At 39.7% G+C, this 21,049-nt stretch overlaps 1 protein-coding gene across 16 annotated transcripts in view; it reads right to left on the bottom strand.

The window, feature by feature from the left end:
- SLC8A1 (solute carrier family 8 member A1) overlaps positions 1–21,049 on the bottom strand; it is a 332,278-nt gene that overhangs the window by 7,454 nt on the left and 303,775 nt on the right. For all 16 annotated transcript variants that reach the window (XM_054545974.2, XM_054545980.2, XM_063713232.1 and 13 more), the window contains 1 exon segment: positions 19,498–19,773. In XM_054545974.2, the coding sequence (XP_054401949.1) occupies positions 19,498–19,773 (276 nt within the window).

The raw sequence follows: 21,049 nt of genomic DNA, 5'->3' as shown, positions 1-21,049 counted from the left end.
CCAAGTCATCTGGTCAACATGCAAAAATAGGCCAATACTCTCCCTTTCCTTCTGCAATTATTCTTTACCTAAATTTCTCAAACTTTATTGCTACTTATAGGCTAAGCCTTAAACATGTCTTCTGTAAAAAAGGTCATTCTCACAGTCTTGCAGGATGGACGCAGGGATAATGTATTATCTGGAGCAAGGGTTTCGCCCCAGATGGTTCATCTTATTCTTGGCTCTTAGTGTTCTTTGGGGACCAGCTGTTCAGCTCTCCAATGCTTCATGCCCAGGAACTGACACTGGCAGTGGTTTTAATTGGAGTCCATCCTGGTTATGAAGGTCTGCTTGCTTCTCCCAGCAACCAGACCTTGACGTATTCATTCACTGACAAAGAGGCAGCCAAGGTGTACAGATCTTCATGGTGTAGTAGTGGAAGAAGCCTCATCAAAGAGACTCTCGGCAAGTCACTTTACTTTTTTAGATTGCAGTTTCCTCATTTAATTAGAGTATCTCTAAGACTCTTTCTAACTTTACTGTTTGGGTGGTGCACAGAATACACTAAAATACTAAATTTATATGCAATGTATGATTTTGCTGGGTTTTTTGATAGGAGTTTGTACATAACCACTCTTCACAATAATTAACTGATGATTAAACTATCTTATCATTGTGAAGAATAAATGACTTAAATATTTGAAAATCTTAGGAAGATCTCAAAACCTGAAGATACTACCTTTGATCAAACTGCGACAATATTTATGTAATTAAACTACATGGCACAGTCATTTACCTTTTAAAATTAGGTAAGAAATGTTGGCAAAATTATCAACTTCAAATCACTCTGACTGGCCATTCATTGATACGAGTGAAGCCAAGGTGGCAGACAGATGACCATGTTTCAAAGGCTGTGTCTACTGTTAATAAAGTCAGAAGTGCCTGGAGAGCTTTGCTTAAAAAATGTAGGTTTGGGGCTTCACCCCCAAGCCTGTCCACCCTGCCTTATTTTGTTGTTGTTGTTGTTCTGTTTTATTTTGTTTTAGGCTTTTGGCAGCCTGAAGCCGTGGTTTTTAGTTTCTGTCTCTAGTGATAAGCAGACAAGAGGGATGTCGAAGGGGCTTTACTGGCCCAGCCAGAAACAGAAACTAAGAAGCCATGACTGTATTCTCTCTCTTGGACATCCCTGCTAGATCCACTTAATCAGACTCTCTGAGGACAGGATACAGAAATATAGCTTTTAATAGGTGGCTTAGGTTGTTCTTATTTATATCAAGGCTTGAGAACCACAGTTGTAAGATATGGGAAGGGGAGATACCACTCCAAGTGCCCACAGTTTTGGGGGCCTTCCTGCGAGTAATAGATGTTTGAGTTTCAGGGAAGCAGCTAATCAGGAAGAAGAAAGAAGCTGGTTTCTCTTAGAAACATGGATGCCCTTGGCTATAGTGGTTATTTTGCTGATAAAACGTGGGTAGGCGTCATGGAGATGCTGGGGGCTGCTTAATTGTAGCGTCTTCCACTCACAATATGGTTGTTCTCCTATTTTTTTTAAACCCTATTCCAGCTACCCTAAAAGGCCAAATGAGGAGGAATTACCTAAATTGATTGAATTCTGCTGCTCTGTTTGCCAGGTTGGAAACTTACCTACTTCATAGGGTTTTGAAGGAAATGAGTTAACATGAATAGAATAGGGCCTGGCACTTAATGGGTGTTCAGTATTATTAGCTATTTTTATAATACAACAGAGCCAGATCCCCACAGAATCCATACATGGTAGGGAATTCCGACTATTGCCAATGATTCTGTACTTTTAAGGAGTTATAACACCCTTTAAAAATTATTAACTTGACAATCCTTTGCATTTAAAAGTGTGATAGAGCTTAAAATTCTTAATTATTTTACTTTGAAAATTTCATACAACCAAAGTCATTAAAAGACATTAGAGCTCTTTTGGTTTAAAGCCCAAATCTTACTAATGGCTGTAAGGTAGATGTCTTTGCTTAAACAGTGTTTATATTCCTCTCTTTTTTCTTTCTTGCCTTCTATACCCTCAACTGTCTTGCTCTTTTAGAATTAAGAGAGAGATATTGTTTACTTATGTACTTGTTCTTCTGCTGTCACTAAAGACCTTAAACAAGCATTTGTCTTTGGTTGTGATATTTATTTACCCAAGTAAATAGAAAACCTCTCTCTCTCTCTCTCTGCCTCTCTCTCTCTCTCACTCACACACACACACTTCACTGGTTCATGTGAAAAGAATCATCATTTGGCTTCCAAATGAAGTTCAAGAGGTAAGGGAATTGCTGATGTTTGATTGATTAATAACCAGGTAGACAAGGAGTTGAAAAAAGGAAACACACTGAAAATTTCTGCCCATAAAAGTTGTCCCTGAAGAGGGTAAAGAAGAAATGGAGACAGTGACATGACCTACTTTTAGAAGAGAAGGAAGTAGAGATAAGTAAAAAGTTCAAGAGGACCTATATTGGCAGGATCAGGGCACCTGCTTCTAGTCACTTTTGTCCCCAGCTACCAATGAGAGTCAGCAGGACAACTTTTGAAAACACGAACTTGCTAGCCCCACCTTGAGTTTCTGCTTAATCGGCCTGAGATGTGGCTGGAGCATTGGTATTTATCAAAGTTTCCCCAAGCAGATTGAGCTCCACTAACTGACCACTCACAGCCCTGGTTTCTTTGTCCCTGTAAGGAGGACAATGATGCCTCCCTTGGATTAACTGAGGTAATGATGTATGGAATGAGTGACACATAGATTTGTTTTTAAAGTAACCATTTTTGTTATTGAACAAATTAGCTATTTTTCATTTTTGCATGTTAACTTGAATGTTTGCACTTTATGGAAGTGCCCTGGGCTTAGTTTTCCTACTTTGTATCTGATATCCTGCTATATTTTATGTTCAAAGAAAGAAATTTATTCTAATTAAAGGAGAGAAAAAATGGAGGTTTATTTTTCAGGGAACACAAAACAGACAAGTGAAAGGATACAAACCAGCAGCGCAGCACTATTTGATCTGCTTTCCAAACTGTAATTTGAGTCATGTTCTCAAAAGGAAATGATAAGACTCCACTACACACACCTAGAATAGGATTATTTTTCAGTGTGATGTTCACAGGTGTCCAAGAGAGGATCCAAGGGGTGCTGACAAGGTCTAGATAACTGATACATTTGACAACGGACAGAGAGTCCAAGGAAAATATCAAGAAGCTTCATCATGTTCAACTCCGACTGTGACTACACAATAGTAAAGCAGCTGATCATTTGAAAGAAAATAAATACAATTATTCCATATAGAAACATCGGGCTGACTCCTTTAGCAAACATGGATCAGAAACAGATTAAGAAGGAGCTATTTTCATGAAAGACTCCTTATTCTTTAATACCATTAATGGAGATAATTCTCTGATAAAGAAAATTACACTCTGCCACTCACATACACACACTTCACTGGTTCATGTAAAAAGAATCCTCATTTGGCTTCCAAATGATGAATAATTTTTTTCGATTCCTTAAATTCTTGGCTTCTCCTGGCATTACATTTAGGCTGTCTTCATAGTACTTTAAAATGGGCTGGAATGAACCTGCTTTTAAAATAGCATCAAGTTTTTGATATTTTCAGTTTTGAGCCATGATTCTATTACTTTCATAATAACCCTTATTTTAATAATGCAAAGTCTATGAGGGCAAAAAAAAAATCCTAAGATTTACTTAAGCAACATTTAGCTAATTTTGAAAAGGAAAAAAGCAAGGGCAATTTTGAAGCTAAAAACAAATAGCTGAATTAATTGTCATTTTTCCAAGCCAGATGGTTTGTTATTATATAGATATAACTGAAACTAACTTCCTGCTTAAACACAATCTGGGGCTGCCCTGCACAGATCGGTGTCCTCTGACTCGCTTCTCTTCCCTTCCCAATAATCTCTCTCTTTCGGTTAATCCTCTTTGCATTTGAAGCCTAGTTCTTTCTTCTATGCTTTGTTCTATTTCTGGAACATCCATCTCTTATCCAAATCTCCTCAAATTCTCTTCTCTCCTATTTTAGAGATAGTAAAGACATAGGTTCTCCTGTCTTGCTAGAGCTAGCTCAGAAGGATCAGATAGAGAAACTGTACTCTAACTTGAAGAGAAATATAAAGAAAACAGAAACCTTCCTTCTCACCTGCAGGTAGCCTTAATGGGTTATCAGGAAACTTCGTTGTCAGCTGGATTATACTGGTGTGATTCTAAGTGTATGGATCTAGACAATACACCGAAGATGCCCAAAATGTGCCTTTCCCCAATGGATATCTACCTAGTTACTTATTCCAGAGATACTTTTCTGAAGGGGCTGCTTTGTGCATTATCAGTTCACAAAAATATGAACACTATTAAAAGTAGACCACTGCATGTAACCTCAATCCAGCACAAGAGGCAGCAGGTGACACTTGAGGACAGGTGAGACTTGAATGGGTTCTGAAAATTTCCGATAATTCACCTATTTTGCCTTTCACCTTGCTGCGATTTGGTGTAAAATTTCCTCCATTAACTCATTCCTACAGATTAGTCATAGGATACAAAAAAGCATATGTGCCTATCAAAAGCCTGAAAAGTCTACAAACTATTTGGCCCAGCGATTCTCTGCTTCTGAGGCTCTAGAAGCAATTTTACAAACACACAAATTTATATCGGGGATTGGAGCAGAGTTTCTATGTTAGAGAAAAATTAGAAACAATTGTCTATCATTTTAGAAAAAATAAATTGCAACTTCATATAACATGATATTGTGCAACTGTTAAAGTACACTAACAAAAACATTCATGACACACTGCTATGTGAGAAAGTAGGTTATGTAACTATGCCTACTATCAGTCCATAAAAAAGTATGCGTAAATATTTGCTATATATCTGTATACACATTTTTTGTGCAATTTATTTAAATGTCCCAGGATTTCACAATTTTAAAGGTGTAAATGGCTGAATGTAAATGGTGGTGAGATGGCAGGATTTCTTTTTGTTGCTTGCTTATTAACATTTTCTATTACAAAGAGCATGTATTGTTTACTGCTTGTGCTACTAAAAACAAATATAGGTTAAAAATAGACGTTTAAATACAGAGTCTCTCTGGGAAGAAGTGAATGACTGAATTTCAGCTTTTTCCTGGTCCTTTTGGTTAATTCAGCATTCATAATTATGTTAGACAAATCCTTGGATGAAAAGCATCCTACATACTACACACAGAGCAGGTGCATCTCGAAGGGTGTAGCGGGGAGGAGGAAGGAGTGGAATAGAAGAAGAGGAGATAACCTTGACATCAGGATCTGGCCCAGGATCCAGTGTCAGGATCCAGTAGTGGGGAGGAGGAAGGAATTGAATAGAAGAGGAGATAGCCTTGACATCAGGATCTGGCCTGGGATCCAGTGTCAGGAGGGTGCCTAGGACAGTCCACGATATGGAACAAGAATCCTAGAAAGCAACTTCACCCACTATGAAAGTTTGCCCACCACCAGCTGTGAAGGGAAGATGTGTTTGTGTCTTCATTTTCCCCCAACTACTCGTGTTAAGCGTTGAAGAACTGCAGAGCAGCACCAAAATCTTCTCTCCTAATTTTATATTTTGTGCTACAAATACTTCTATTTTATTTACTAACGGTATGTTTTAGTGACTTCAACCCACAAAATTGCTTTGCATATTCACTTAACCTGACAAATACTTTTTTACAAGCTTGTTAAGAGATTCATGTCATGTCCTTGAGATGTTTGGGAAGGGGTTGCAATGCCCATCTTTCATCATTTGTACTTGGGCTCTTACTAGATACGTAACGTATAATGAAAAAAAAAGAAAAGAAAAAAGGCATAGAGCTCTACCTAAGCTGCTAAGAATATGCCATGAGCCTGATCTCTCAAAATGTTCTCCTTTGTCTCTCTCTCAGGGACGTAGGACAGCTTCTTGTGGATACTTAACAAATAGCTTTTGTTAAATATCTCTTATTTTTATAGATTCTTGTAATTTTCAGAGCACGTCCATGAATGTTATACTATCTGCTGTGCCTGACATTTCTGAGGAGGAAGATGGGTGGGAACAGTTACCCTTAGTTTCATTTTGTCAGGAGAGGAAATGGAAGCTCCTTAGGGGTCAGATGAATGTGAGGGCACAAGGTGGGATTAGAACCCACATCCTGTAATTTCTGGTGTTCAGGTCCTCATGCTGCCAGTCCAATTCCAGGATCCTTCATCAATTTGCCAGATAACAACTCCATGCTCTGAACATGATAACACATCTACGCTGACTAACTCTCAGGGCTGCTGTGGGTATCAAAGAGATGAATTATAAAAACATACTTTTAAAATGATGAAGCTATACAAATGTAGTTACTATGAAAGCATTTTTGTGTGTGTGTGTTAAATGCAAGGGGTCTGCCTTCCTGAAACCATCATTAACCATTGGGATCTTACTGTGATCATTTGTTGGATATTCCAAAGTCATAACTAATCCAAAATATTTAGAATGGAGGGTCTGTGGGAGAAGAATCCAGGGCAGTGGGGTACCATCTGCTGAGAACAGAGGTGGTAGGGGGGCTCATATGAGAGTACCAGGTGCTGGATTGAGAAGGAAAAATAATTCAAAGCCATTATTTGAAGTGGAAAGAAAATAACTTTTCAGTTTCTGAGACTAGACCTGCTTGAGTAAATCTGGGGGTGGGGGTGGGGGTGGGGACACGGATTAGAGGTTTGAAGTGTGATTTGTTAGAGATTCGTAGTGTACACAGTCAAAGTTTCCTATTAAAATACCCCCTCCCTCACATAAACACTCTCCATTCTATGGCTCCATGATCTCGTTTAATTTTCTTCTCAACAATGTTCATCTTCTGTGCTACCTTAAAGTTTATCATCTGTTTATAAGTACCAGTCTTACTCCATGGGAGTAGACATATCATCTGTCTTGTTTATCCCCCACCTCCGCCATGCCCAACACTGGCCGGTACACAGTGGGGGCTCCTTAAGTATCTGAGAATGAATGAAAAGAAATGCAGAATGGCTTGAAAGCCTATGCTTTGCCACTGGGTCATATTGCTTCGTTTGTTTTAATTTTTTAAATGGTATTTATCTCTTTTTTAATGACTTTATGAATGGTGTAGAGGAAAACCCACTTGAAAATTTGATGATCAAGAATGCCACATTGCTTCAGAGACTCAGTTTGGGCTTCCTAGTTAGCTATTGGCATTGTCAAAATACAGTGTTTCCTTGTGAATATTTCTTGTCACTAGTATTCCACTGTAGACTCAGTTCAGTTATAGAAGCTATAGATGAGAGAGCTTAATCTTTACTCTCAGGATAAGAATACTTGACGTAGCAGAAAGTTATTGTCAGGTTCTTCTATGTGGTTTGCCCCATTTCTCCCCCAAAGCACAGACTAAAGGGCAGGAAGCACATCCAACCACTTCCAGTGCAGCCTCATACCAAGTGCTGGTTCCCCTTGAGCGACCAGAACTGCAGTCCTCTAATGTGACAAGTGGGTTAGTTTTGGGGTTCTGATTTGCCATATTTCAACCATCTGAAGGCTCATCATACACAGAATCCTTCACAGAAGGACATTTTCATGATCAGTTGGCATCGCTGTGGTTACCTGTTGTTTTGCAACTATAACTCAGGAATCACAGGCTATGATTAATCCTCTGGTGGGCCCCTCTGTGGACCCCAATGGGGATCATTTTAGTCTGGAGCTACAGCAAGCCTTTCTTGTTATCTTGACCCAGGATTTTTTTACAATGATGACCTAATAATAGCTTATAATTTATGGAGGACTATGCCAAAAAGTCCCCTGGGCTCCAGAGAGGCAGGATGGGGTGGGGAGCAAGCCAGGGAGATAAAACAAATACAACACATAATTTCTTGATTGTAACTAATACAACCAAAATAAACTGTTTTCCCCTTGAGTACAAAATACAGGATTTATAGATGCTGAGCTGAACAAGGTTATAAAATACGGGCACTAACGGAGGTAGTGTTTTTAGATCATGTGCTAGAAAAGATGGGTGAACAATGCAAAGCATCTGATGGATTGAAATCCTTTTCTGGAATGAATCAGAGTATAAACAAGTAATACAGAGCTTATGTTTCATTCCTGAGAAAAGGCAGGATGTGAGGTCTGTGTGCCGAGGAGCAGTGATGGGATTCCAGCTGGCGCTATGCATAAATGCCAAGCAGCATGATTTCATATCTATAATATGCACTACCCCAAACAGATATTAAAATTTTTTATGGCCACATGTAAGCTTTGCCTTTTAAATTGAGTTAGCATTTTATTTGTTCTCTTTTCTAAAAACACCAATGGGCTTAAATTCATTTGTTTCTCATGCAGGGACCAGACATGGCAATGAAGTTTTGCTTTCTTATAGCCCCTATTTTCTTCTCTTGCATTTAGCAACAATGTGTCATTCTTTGTGCCTTGGTCTCTGTACTCTCTTCCTAATGGTTGTGATGGATTTGAATTGATTTAGGAGCCAGCAGTCAGCACCTACAGTATGACGTGCTGTGGCCATGAATGAGAGTAAGAAGCTCCATTTGTGAGAGTTGCCTCCTTAGCACTGTGTTGTGATCAACTAACTGAACTGGTACGGACATTTGGCATTTATGTATCATGAAACATCAGGTACTGCCCTAAGAGTCACAGTGCTAATTCTAAGTGCCACTGTGTGATCCCCACCCCCCAGCAATTTACAATGTATGAACCAAGATTACTCTTGGGGGCAGGGTAGTGGAATTGTTTTAAAAGGGTGGACAAATCCATATACACACAAAACAATGAAGAACAAAAAATATCTCATGTAATTTACAAATATATATAGAGAGATTCTGTGATGAATAAAATAAAATAATTTCAAAATCTTACAGAATCCATGGTAAATTCTGACACTATCATGTAGAGAATCCATGACATTTTTATATTAGAATTGGTCCCTGTGAAAAATAGAGAAAAGACAAACCTATTGGGTCAGAAAGTACATCAGTGGTTGCCTGGGGCAGAGGGTGGAGATGAGGATTACCTGTAAATGGCCGTGAGGCATCTTACTGGGGTGATGAAATGTTCTAAAACTGGATTAGGGTAATGGTAGCAAGACTCAGTGAATTTACTAAAAATCTTGAAATTGTATGTACTACAAATGGATGCATTTTATGGTATGTAAGTGACACCACCATAAAGCTGTTAAAAGATGCGGACTGAGACAGCATTAAAATGAAAACAACCCACCAGAAAACAGTGGTCATTGAGATGTTTCACCTTTTTTTTTTTTTTTAAGACAGTGTCTCACTCTGTCACTGAGGCTGAGTGTGATGGCATGATCATGGCTCACTGCAGCCTTGGCCTCCTGGGCTCAAGTGATCCTCCCATCTCAGCCTCCTGAGTAGCTGGGACAACAGGTGCATACCACCATGCCCAGCTAATTTAAAACTTTTTTTTTGTAGAGACAGAGTCTCTCTATGTTGCCCAGGCTCGTCTCAAACTCCTGGACTCAAGTAATCCTCCTGCCTTGGCCTCCTGAAGTGCGGGGATTACAGACGTTAGCCAGCACGCCTGGCCACCTTCATTTCAAATGTGAAAAGGGAGAAATAAGTCATCAACTCAACATTATTTACAAATCATTCCTTAGAGACTGACACTCCTGTGAATGCTTTTGCTACACTCGATGCTTATTCCCTTTGCAATACACCCTGAGCCTGAAAAGAAAGGGAAATTTACACTCATTCACATAACACATGCACAGCACCAACCCTCCAAATACAAAACACACGAACGCACACCTGTACAGCATGATGTTTCTACCAAGTGCCCTTGCTCTGGCCAACCTAGAGTATGTAAGAAGGCCTAGATAGAATAGAATAAAATATTTTTAGCTCTCTTTTCTTACACTGTGACTTTTATGGGACTGAGCAAAGTTGGCTGGTATGGGGTTGGGGCACTAATCCAAAGGCTCTGCAGGACTTCAGATTGGGCAAGACACATGCTGAGCATCCCTGCTCCCTGGACCACCTCCTGGTAGATGACATCATTGTTATCATCCTGATTCCCCTCCAGCTTTGTACTCAATGCCAGGTGCCCATGCAGTACTGCTCTTTGAGAGAAATAAGGAGTATAACTACCAACAAAAAACCCTTAAAAGTATTTAATAAAAAACTCTTCCTTTGAGGAGAGAGAATAAAAGATGCAAAGGGCTTTGAAATGGATCTTTCCCAGGCTTTTACAGATGCTTTGGGTCGGCTGCATGCAGCCTATTCCCCACTGTTTTTTAGTATACGATAACAGGCAGTTATGGTGCCATTTATAGAGAAAATCTTGTAAATTCTGGCTTCTAGCCTTCTTTTGTTTCATTCTCTCCTCAAAAATGTTTGCCTTTGCAGGCTTCCTTTAACTCTAATGACATCATCTATTCATGGGAAAGTGTGCTGGAAAGTACAAAGCATTTAAACTCCAGACTGCTGCTTGCTGGAGTGAGGTTAAGATAAGGTCCTGTGGAAAGCCATTTGAGTGATTAGGGCTGTCCTGTGCTGCCCCTCTGGCAGTGTTCCTGGTTGGCCTTGCCTCTTGGCCTGACTACAGATCTGAGGGTCCATTCAACAGTACTGAACTTTTTTGGTAGTAAAGAAACTTGTTGCTTATTAGAGTATGTGAAAACAAAATATACTTGCCCTTTAGGAGCCTCTTGGGGAAACTGACACCATAGCCACTGGGAAATACTGGCTTAGGGTAAAGTAACTCTGTTTTCATTTCCATTTAAGCTAATGTGAAATGTAGCTGTCCAATTAAATACGTATGCACACTGTTACAATGGCACCTCTTGATACTGGCTGTCTGATTTGAAATGTCAATGTTGAGAGGAGAAAGCTCATGGTCAGTGAAATTGCAGGAAACAGAAGCACATTTGGACATGTCTACCTCACTAGAATTCCTAACATAGGGAAAAATGAAGATAGGCTGAAAATTTACTTAGTTTTTCAGTTTTCAATTGCTGCAATGCAGCTAAGGTAAATACCCTAGGAGGCCTAACTTGTTTATCAGTGCATTGAAATAGAAAGTAAAGGAAATCCAACATTTTTGAGGGTCTACTATATGCGAGGCTCTGTGTTGGGTACTTTATAAATTCACTCTCATGTAATCCTCACTACAACTCTGTGAGATGGATTTTCATGTTCCTATTATTCTGGCTTAGAGGAGTTAAGCAATTTGTCTCTGGGGATGTCATACATCTAGTAAGTAGAGGAGGGAGGGTTGGGTTTGAACACAGGTCTACCTGCCTCTCTAAAGCTCATGTTCTTTTATAACCCCTCAGCACGTAGTCATTGTGCTAAGACTTTGCATAACTTCTCTGAGACAGAGGCTGTTAACTGTCAATCCATCTGTGAGTTTGCACTGAGAACAACACATCTATTTGAAGTAGGATGGGATGAGAAGAAATGATGGAATTAATCTGATTCCCTGCTGTCCTTCAAGGGAGCTCAGAATTCAGAATGACTGGGTACAGTTTCCCAAGGGGAACATGTTTGTGATGAGTGGGCATTTTTGTGTTCGCTCCTGACCACCTCTCTGCTGTTAAGTGAAGAGTAGACTGAGTGTGTTTACTGGTGAGACCTTGGAATATTAACCTCTATGGTTCCCGCTCCTACTTCTGCTCAGAGATCTAGAACACTGGAACGTAATTTCCAAAGCTGCCAGTAAGCCTGGGCAGAACATGACTGCTAGGAGGGTGTCCTCAACGTGCCCTTCCTGGGCCCCACTGACCGGCACCTGGGTGGCTGTGTATCACAGCTGTGTTTGGTCTAGCTTGGGAAGACCAAATCTCTCTTTGTGTTCAGATTTATTAGTGGCACATGGCTGTGCTGATGAGGATTATCTTGGTATTCTATTATTATTATTTTTTTTTGCCAGCTGGGTCAGAACTGAACATCTTTCAGTTGTCTTAGTGATTAAATTTTTACATACAGGAAATGCTAATAGTTTACAGGTATAGAACTGGATCTTGATTCATTTCTGAATTTTTTTGAAAGCATGGACTCCATTAGGTGTTTTTCATGCCAAATAGAATAATAGTTCCTGACCTTAAAGAGTTTAAATGTAATCCTACTGTTGCATGCCTTAAAAGTAAAAAATAATAAATTGAGGTAAAGAGAGAAATTTAAAAATTTCTTAAAACATTTGTAAGGCATATGGAAAAGAGCATACGCAATACTTTAAAAATAAGTCCAAGATGGCACGATAGAGTAGCTAAGTACCAGATTATAAAAACGAGAGATAACATGGATTCCACAGTTTACCATCCATACAAACTTTGGCTAAATATGGCCAAGTCATTTATTCTCTATGAGTTTTAGTTTCTTCAGGTAACATGAGGATACTTGTATTCACTCTCCTATAAGCTATTAAGTGATTTTAGACAGGGCCACCATCTAAAATAGGCATGTTGTACCCTATACATCTCCAGGAGGGTCACTCAGATTATGGGGCCTCTTGGATTATGCAGCATACAACCTGCACAACCGTACAAGTTACTTTGAGGGTCCACTAAGAAGTAAAGCAACAGGACACAGTAAATTGTAAAGCAGTTGCTGTTTAAGTATTCTATAGAATATCTTAGTTTTGAGAGTTATTAGAAGCCAGAAAATTAAAAACTGAAAAAGAGTTAGCTGTCAATAGCTGTTTTTCTCAATTACTAAAAATAATATAATGTTTTGTAGCAGAGTGCTGAACAAACAGAAAAAAATATCATTTTCAGGGGAAGGATCTAAGCGTCAAAAAAAATAAAGGTTGAAAGTAGGCAAAATCAGTTCACATCACTTAATGACATAACCTAAGTAAGATAATAAATAAAGTATACACAGTGCTTATGCCTAGCATATAGTGGAGCTTTGTGGCAAATTTTAAAAATGTTCCTTCTCTGCTCAAAACTTTTCCCATTTATTCTCATTTTCTGGTGTTTTCTATTCCTTTTGACATTTTTTTTTAGAGTTGATCTCAGTGTAAATAATGATAATAGTTTCCTGTATTTTATACCAATTTTCAGTTGATACATTCTCTGAGATCCATGCTGTTACTTAATCTTCTTGAAAACTTTGTTTGAATTGCCATGTATCATTAGGCTGATTTTACAGGCAAGAAAATTGAGGCTCAGAGAGTTAAAAAATTGGTTAAAGCCATGCAGTAAGTAAGGGTTAGAAGTCCAGGTTCCTGAATTCAGCTCTAAAGCTCTTGTCCCTCTACCCTATTGGTGCACAGTCATTAACACCATGCTAAGAGAACATGGTGAACAACCAGGATAACCAGTTTTATATATCAAGTTCTTCCTATGGAATTCAGAAGTCTAAAAGTGTTGTAATTTAAAAATGACATAAATTTTCCCCAACATAAGGTTTTATTTTATTAAAAAGGTTCTATATACAAAATTAGGGGTGGTGGTGGAAACCAAAACTGTCTATTTCCTTCTCCTTCAGCCTTAAAATCCTTAGAGGGAAATAATTCATATTTGACAGAATCCAAGGGATAAAATAATATTCTAAACATAGGAAGGACACAGAAAATCATACAATGCCAGAGACTAAAGGACAGCCTAGCATACCCAATTTTTAAGCTTTTCTGGCCCGGGAGCAACCAGCTGGTAACGGGAACTAGTGGGAGAAATCAGCAAGCATCAGGCACAACCCCCACCAAGACATGCAGAGAAAGATGAAGGCAAGACTTAATGGGGCAAAAATCCCCGCCCCCCCCCCCCCCCCACTCATCAGTATCTCAGAGTTCTCCCTGCAGTTAAAGGAGGATGCTTACTTCTATTTATTTGAATCCAATAGGAACAAGAGATGAAAGGAAAGTCCGTATTTTGAATCTGGGATATAAGCTGGAATGTCCTGGCCCAATATACCCAAGGCTTATCCAAGTAAATAACTGTAAGCTAAAAGAATGTCCAATGACTAGGTGGCCCTTAGTCCAAAAAAAGGCTGGGTTCCAAATGCTCCTTCTTAATTTTTTCCCCTTTATTTTGAACTTGTTTTTCCATAGAAATAATGTGATACATAACATAGTTATACACTTGTGTTAGGCAAAATTGCACTAACTTGTGTTAGTGCAAAATTCAGCACTCCAGAGTATACCTAAAGTTTTTTTTTGTGTTTTTTGTTTTTGTTTTTGTTTTTTTTTTGAGATGGAGTCTTGCTCTGTTGCCCAGGCTGGAGTGCAGTGGTGCAATCTCAGCTCACTGCAACCTCCGCCTCCTGGGTTCAAGCCATTCTCCTGTCTCAGCCTCCCGAGTAGCTGGGATTACAGGTGCCCACCACCACGCCCGGCTAATTTTTGTATTTTTAGTAGAGACAAGGTTTCACCATGTTGGCCAGGTTGGTCTTGAACTCCTGCCTGCCTCAGCCTCCCAAAGTGCTGGGATTACAGGCGTGAGGTACCGCACCTGGTCTACCTAAAGTTTTAAAAGTACTGGCCTGAGGTCTGGGTCTTGCGAGAAGGGATCCTAGGAGAGAAAAGAATGAAGAAAAGACCAAAAAAAGAACCTTGCTCCTCATCACAGTTCCCACCATAGCCAAAATTATGAAAGAGGAAAAATGTTTGTTCTGAGGTCCTCAGTGCTCTTAACTTTTGTCCCTTCTTACTACAATAACCTTCTCAGATATGTCCTATTCAAGAATAAGCAACACTAAAAAATCATCTACTTACCTCCCTCAATAATTTCAATTCTTAACTGTCGCTAGAAGATATTAGAAAGAAAGCAATCTGATTGAACCAACTTGTACTAATGTGTAAATGACTGATTTGTACATGTATTTACATATACAACCCAAAGACAAACACACAGATACACAATTGCATTACTTCTGTGTCAGCTAGGCACCATCCTAGGCACTAGAGAAAAGAACAAGAGGTTTCTCTTCTAATGAAGCTTACATTTTAGTGGACAGAGTTAGAAAATAACATTCAAAAATAAGTAAACTAAAAAAATCCGGAATGTAATAAATATAGAAAATAGAGTGAAATAATACAAAAGAACTGGTTGACTACTTCACAGTTGGTGATTATAAAAGGGCTCTTTAAAGATATCATTTAAGATGAAATGTAATTGAAGACAAACAGCCAGTCTTGTGTAAATGAAGGGGATATGAGACAGCTAGTGCAATCCAAAGAAAGGAATGAGCTTGGTGTGTGGATAGAAAAAAAGGCCCATGGGCCCAAAGAACAGCAGGCAAGGAAGAGAACAGACTGGAAAGATAGGCAGGGGCCAAATCATGTTGGTCTTGGTAAGACAGAGTGATGCTTTTCAGAATTTATCCTAAGTTAAATAAGAAGCCATTGGAAGACTATAAGCTGTAGTCTGGCCTGATTTACCGCTTGAAATGATCTCTAGCAGAAGCAGGGAGACAGATAGGAGGCTACTGCAGAGATATGGGTGAGAGAGGACAGCTGTGTAGACTAGGATGGTGGTGGTGGAGAGATAGCTAGATGGGCTCAATCAAGACACACTTTAAAGGAAAGGTCAGCCAGGTGCGGTGGCTCACTCCTATAATTCCAGCACTTTGGGAGGCTGAGGCGGGGGTTGGGGGCGGCAGGGGAGGGGTGGGGGGGATCACCTAAGGTCAAGAGCTTGAGACCAGCCTGACCAATATGGTGAAACCCTCTCTCTACTAAAAATACAAAAATTAGCTAGGCACGGTGGCATGTGCCTGTAGTCCCAGCTACTCGGGAGGCTGAGGCAGGAGGCTTGCTTGAACCCGAGAGGCGGAGGTTGCAGTGAGCCAAGATCGTGCCACTGCACTCCAGCCTGGGCGACAGAGCCAGTCTCCATCTTAAACATAAATAAAATTAAAAAATAAAGATCTGCAGGACCTTTGACCATGGGGAGGAGAAAAAGGAATCAAGGATACCTGGATGGATGATGACTTGTTCTCCTGAGAAAGGCAAGACGTGGAAAGAGTAGGTTTGGTTAAAGGATAAGGCCATTGGGCAGTAGAAATCAACAGTTCTGTTTTAGATACAGTAATTCTGAGCTGCAAATTACATGTCTAGCATCAATATAGGGAAGACAGCTAGTATATGAATCTAGCACTTAGAGGAAAATTGAGGCTGGGGATATACATTCAGCAGTCATTGGCAGATAGATGTCATTTACACCATGGAGACTGATGTCCAGGAAGTGAGCATGGACCAAGATGAGAAGAAGGATGAAGACCGGTCTTGGGCTTACTCCAACATTTAAAGGTGGGAAGAGGCTACTTGGGAAGCCTCTTTCTCCAGAGAGAGAAGTCTGAAAAATGGTGATTCGGGAAGAGGAGGCCCTTTCTCTATTCACAGGCACGGGTCTTCAAGCTCTTGCCGAAACACCTAACATTGAGGGTAAGTGAAGACCTCTATGAATCCTTCTCTGCCAGTAGAGTATGAGCATTTGCTACCAGCTGGTACAAGGAAGAAGCTTTGTCTCACTTGAAAATGTATAAGCTTTTCCCCATACACTTTGAATAGTAAGGTAAAAACACTTTTGATGAGATATATAGATATTACTTCCTGCCTTGAGGCAGGAGGACTAACGGGAAAGTTTTCAATGTCCGTCTGGCCTTTAGAATCTAAGAATCCAAAAGTCTAACCTAGAAAGAAGCAGCAGAATATCAGACACTAGGAAGGGGCCCTTCTGTTTCAGGAAAAGTGCCAAAACATGGGCCTAGAGAAAACGCTGGGCCCCAGGACTGCTGCTGACTAAATAGTAGGCTATAAGTGAAGGGAATTATTTTTCTTTATTCTTCTGCCTGTAGCAACTGGGCTTTGTCATCTAGAAACAATAGCATCATTTTTCTTAGGAGTCAGGATGTATAATAAAACATTGCTCTGAATCAGCAGGGTCGAAAAATAAAGTCAGAAATATGATGTTCATCCAACAGCCTCTTCAATTTTCACAGTTTTTGGAAAAAATGTCTTTATATAGATAAGATTATCTAAGATTACCTCTGAATATATTGTTTGGGGAGCTTGCTGCACAGTTAATATTGCAGCAAATTATGGAATTCTCTCAATAACACAGCAAAGAGATCTGTGTCCCGATGGAAAGCATTTATGGCAGTGTAGGGAAACTGTTTCAACAACAAATGATTCTGTTGTATTTTCCTTCCCCAAACAGATTTTCTTACCTCTTGATGTCTCCACCTGGGTTCTGAGTTAGTTTTAAGTGGCAGAACAAGTGACTCCTCTAAACATGAAGGTTTGCTGTAATCCATAACTCATGTTATAGGGAAAAATAAATTTTAATTATAAGGCTGCCACAAGTTTCAAGAGTTTCTTAAAACAAGAGACACACAGAGGCCTTTTGGAAGACTGACATTTAGAAAAAGCCAGCTTGAGGGTATATTGGATAAGAGGTATTGGGGCATAAAAACACTTTCAGGAACAAGGATTTCAGATAGGAAAAGCATTTTTTAAATCCTTTTGAAAACAAGGGATGTATTTGGTCGGATAAACTGCTGATTTTGGACAATTGCTATAACAGACCTAATTTTTGCCTTTATGATCATTATTTGCACATATTCTCCTCAGGAACTAAACCCATGACCAACAGTGTGTGCTAACTTGGACACAATGTGATTCAGTGACTTAAACCGTAGGAAAAGTGGACTCCAACATATTTTCCTATAATTACCTCAGATAGAAGCAACAGACAACCACAACGTTTATTCCTTTGGTTTTATATGTAGTCTCTAATCAAAACACCTTAAGAATATCTTAAGTTTTTCCTTTTGCTTGGTAAATTTCTGGTAACTCTGGAAAAAGATGCAAAGAAAATGACCAATATGGAACTGCTGGAACGTAGTTGGGATTGAGAGGGACTCTGTTCTTCTCTAAGGATCAATGGTCAACTGAACGATTTCAAACAGCCCTGCTTGCTAAGGTGAAAGTAAGAGAACCCTCTAGGTCCCCTAGCTCCTCCATTCCCTCAGTTGGTTACCAGAAGCATGTGGAGTCTTTAATCAGAACCCCCAGGCAGGCAGTGAGTTGCATAACACCATGCCTTATGGCTGACCGGTATAAATCTGGATACTTCATCCATGGTTAATGAATGAAGTGTCCAGATTTATACTGTTCAGATCATCCTAAATTATTCAATATAAACAATAATCACCAGAAATACAATTTTATTAAATTTTTTTCTATGTCCCAGGTGCTTTACTAGATGCATAATTTGCAGGTATTTTTTTCCAATCTTGACCGTAATTCTGCATGTTAAGTATGATTATCCCTATTTTGTAAATGAAGAAACTGAGGCTCAGAGAGGTTAAGTAACTTGGCCACAGTCACTGGACGATAAATAGCTGCCTGAAGAAGAATAACTGATGAATTTGAGTAGAAAGAAATACATGATTTAAACTGTAGTTGTTTTCAGACTCAAACCAAAAGTCAGGCTTGACAACTATGGCAAACTTTAGTAGAAAACAAAGTGACTATGTCAGGACTGTGGGAAATAGGGAAAGTGGACAGTGAATAGCACCATTAGCACAGCTGTATTTGCTTCTAGTCCTGCCTTTTACCAAGGCTACTGTAATGCTTGTCCTTGGCTTGATATTTGGTTAAGAACGTGGGTATTGTTGCTCAAAGTAAAGGCTATATATCTGTCAAGATGCTAATTAGTGCTGGAGAGTAGATCCAGAGTTTCAGTTACAATAAGCTCTGGTGTATACCAGAGTCACTTGTGAGCTTTACAACCCACATTCCTGGGCCCTGTCACTCCTAGATCTTCCAGAGGTTGTTGATGGTTCTCAGGGATTTGTATTTCTTAACAAGCTCTCAGGTAATTCTGATCCCCACCAAAGTTTGAAAATTATTGCTATCAGTGTTGTTTGGGAAGATGATGTCTTACTCAGAAATATGAGTAAACATAGTAAAGTATAGTTGTAGGTCAGACGAAAAATTCAGCTTGTAAGGAATGCATGAAGGGATGTTCATGAAATATACATTTGGCCAGTCCACTTTTGTCAGGATTACTTTTTTCCTGTCTTGATCAATCTCTACTTTCTCTTTCCTCTCATTAATATTTGGGTCAAGAGAATATTTTATCAGGTCTCCAGTAAGTACATTTTCCTAGTTACCTAAATGAATACAGTTTCATAGAGATCATTAAAATGTTACCAAGTATATAAAAGACAGAAATTTGGTTCTTAAGGCTGACTCTATATTTTTGTTTTGTTTTTTCAAAAGTGCTTATTGCAATGGGAAGCTGATCTGAAAATCTATCCATCAAACCAATCTGGTCTCTTACAGGCCATGGAGACCCTCTGGGGATCTGGGATGCTTTCCTGTCATTGCAATGACACTGACCGGCTTTTGAACCTTGAGAAGGGCCATGACAGTGTTCTGGCAGTTACATTATTTATACCTCTGGGCTCTCGTCTTTCATAGGTCGTGGTTTGTTATCACAGCCCTTGAAATTGTAGGAAAGAAAGCGTCAAGAAGGCAAATGAACTTCTGCTACTGGGAGAATTATACATGAATGTAATTTCTACCTGGCACTGATGTTCCAAGTGCGACGAACACAACTGCAGTCACAGAATCTTTCAGGCCGATGGTGCAGCCAAAGTGGGAAGCCAGGTCTCCAATGAAAGCTGTCAGTAGGCCAATCATGAGGATGGAGACAATGAAACACGCCCAGCCATTCCAGTATTCAGTAGGGGGGACGAAGGCAAAGAGGACCTTCCAGAACACAGTCAGAAAGTGCATCACGTAATCGAAACAGGAGGGCAGCTTCTCTTCCCCACATTCATCGTCATCATCATCTTCCCCTAGAGAGAATGGAAGGAAGCACATTTCATCACAACCTGTGCTACCAGGTCTTCCTCTCTCTCAATCTCTCCTGTCTAGGCCGGTCATCCCTCCACTCTATGTGACAGGAGGCCATGAGAGGTGGGTGAAGTTTAGGGTTTTCCAAGAGTTAATCATAACTAATGAATTAATTATCAAGACACTGAAATGCCCCTTACCTGTGGCTCATTGGTCAATGGCAAAAACTTAACTACCCAGTTCTGCGTCCATGCAATCAACACACCCTTTCTACTTTCACATCTGGTGAGACTTGTCACTTCAGAGAAGTGAAAATGATTTATTCCAAAAGGTTGGCAAGCCCTGTGTCAGCCTGAGAAAGAACCCTCTTTTGAAGAAAGACAACTATAGATGGAGTTCCACTAGGGTTCTTTTCTTGCAACTTGAAGTCCAACTCTGGGTTATATAATAACCCTACAGGATAATGTTCACACAGGGCCGTTAATCATGGCTCTGAGCCTTGCATATTTCTCCAGCGTCATCTCCTGCAACTATTTCAAACTCAAGCCTTGGAATTACTTGCCAAATAATTATATGCCAAAAAATGAAATTTATTTGCATTATTCCAAACCAGACACACTTTCTCCTACTTTTGTTCTTTAGAACTAAATGTGCTTGGCATATCCTAATCACTCCACCCTTATCCTTCCTCACCCATCCTTTAAGACTCACTTCCTCTGTGATGCACTGTCTGACCTCCCCCCAAACCCATGCTGGGAACTCCTTCCAGAGGAGCTTCCCAACACTTGTAACTCTGGATCAGTGGTTCTCAGAGTGTGCTTCCTGAGCAGGTGGCACAGAGAACTTGTTAGAAATTCAAATTATCAGTCCCACTGAATCAGAAATTGGGGAGGGGGTGGATAGCAAGCTGGGCTTGAACAAGCCCTCCATGTAACACTGATGCATGGTCAAGTTTGAGAACTGCTTTTCTAAATTGTGCATGTTCATGTTCTTCTCTTCTCCAGTTAACTGAGAACCCTTCCAGGGCAGGAATTCATGCATCTTTGTGTCCCTGGTGTTTGGTACCATCTCCAGCATGTGAACTGAGGTGGTTAAGTATGTATTAAATGAAGGAGTGCATGCAGAAATTTCTATTGACTTTATATAACTATGCAATTACATAATATATATATCACAATTTTGCCAATTAAGTCATATTATCAGTGTACAAAGAAATGCACAAAGCATGCTATTGAAAGGAACCAGGAAATCAATAATAGTATTCTAAAATGGAGATTT

The sequence above is a fragment of the Pongo abelii genome, chromosome 12 (genome assembly GCF_028885655.2).
Source record: "Pongo abelii isolate AG06213 chromosome 12, NHGRI_mPonAbe1-v2.0_pri, whole genome shotgun sequence".
Taxonomy (NCBI): Eukaryota; Metazoa; Chordata; class Mammalia; order Primates; family Hominidae; genus Pongo; species Pongo abelii.
The sequence above is the reverse complement of the archived record's forward strand: the minus strand, read 5'-3'. Positions and strand labels throughout refer to the sequence as shown.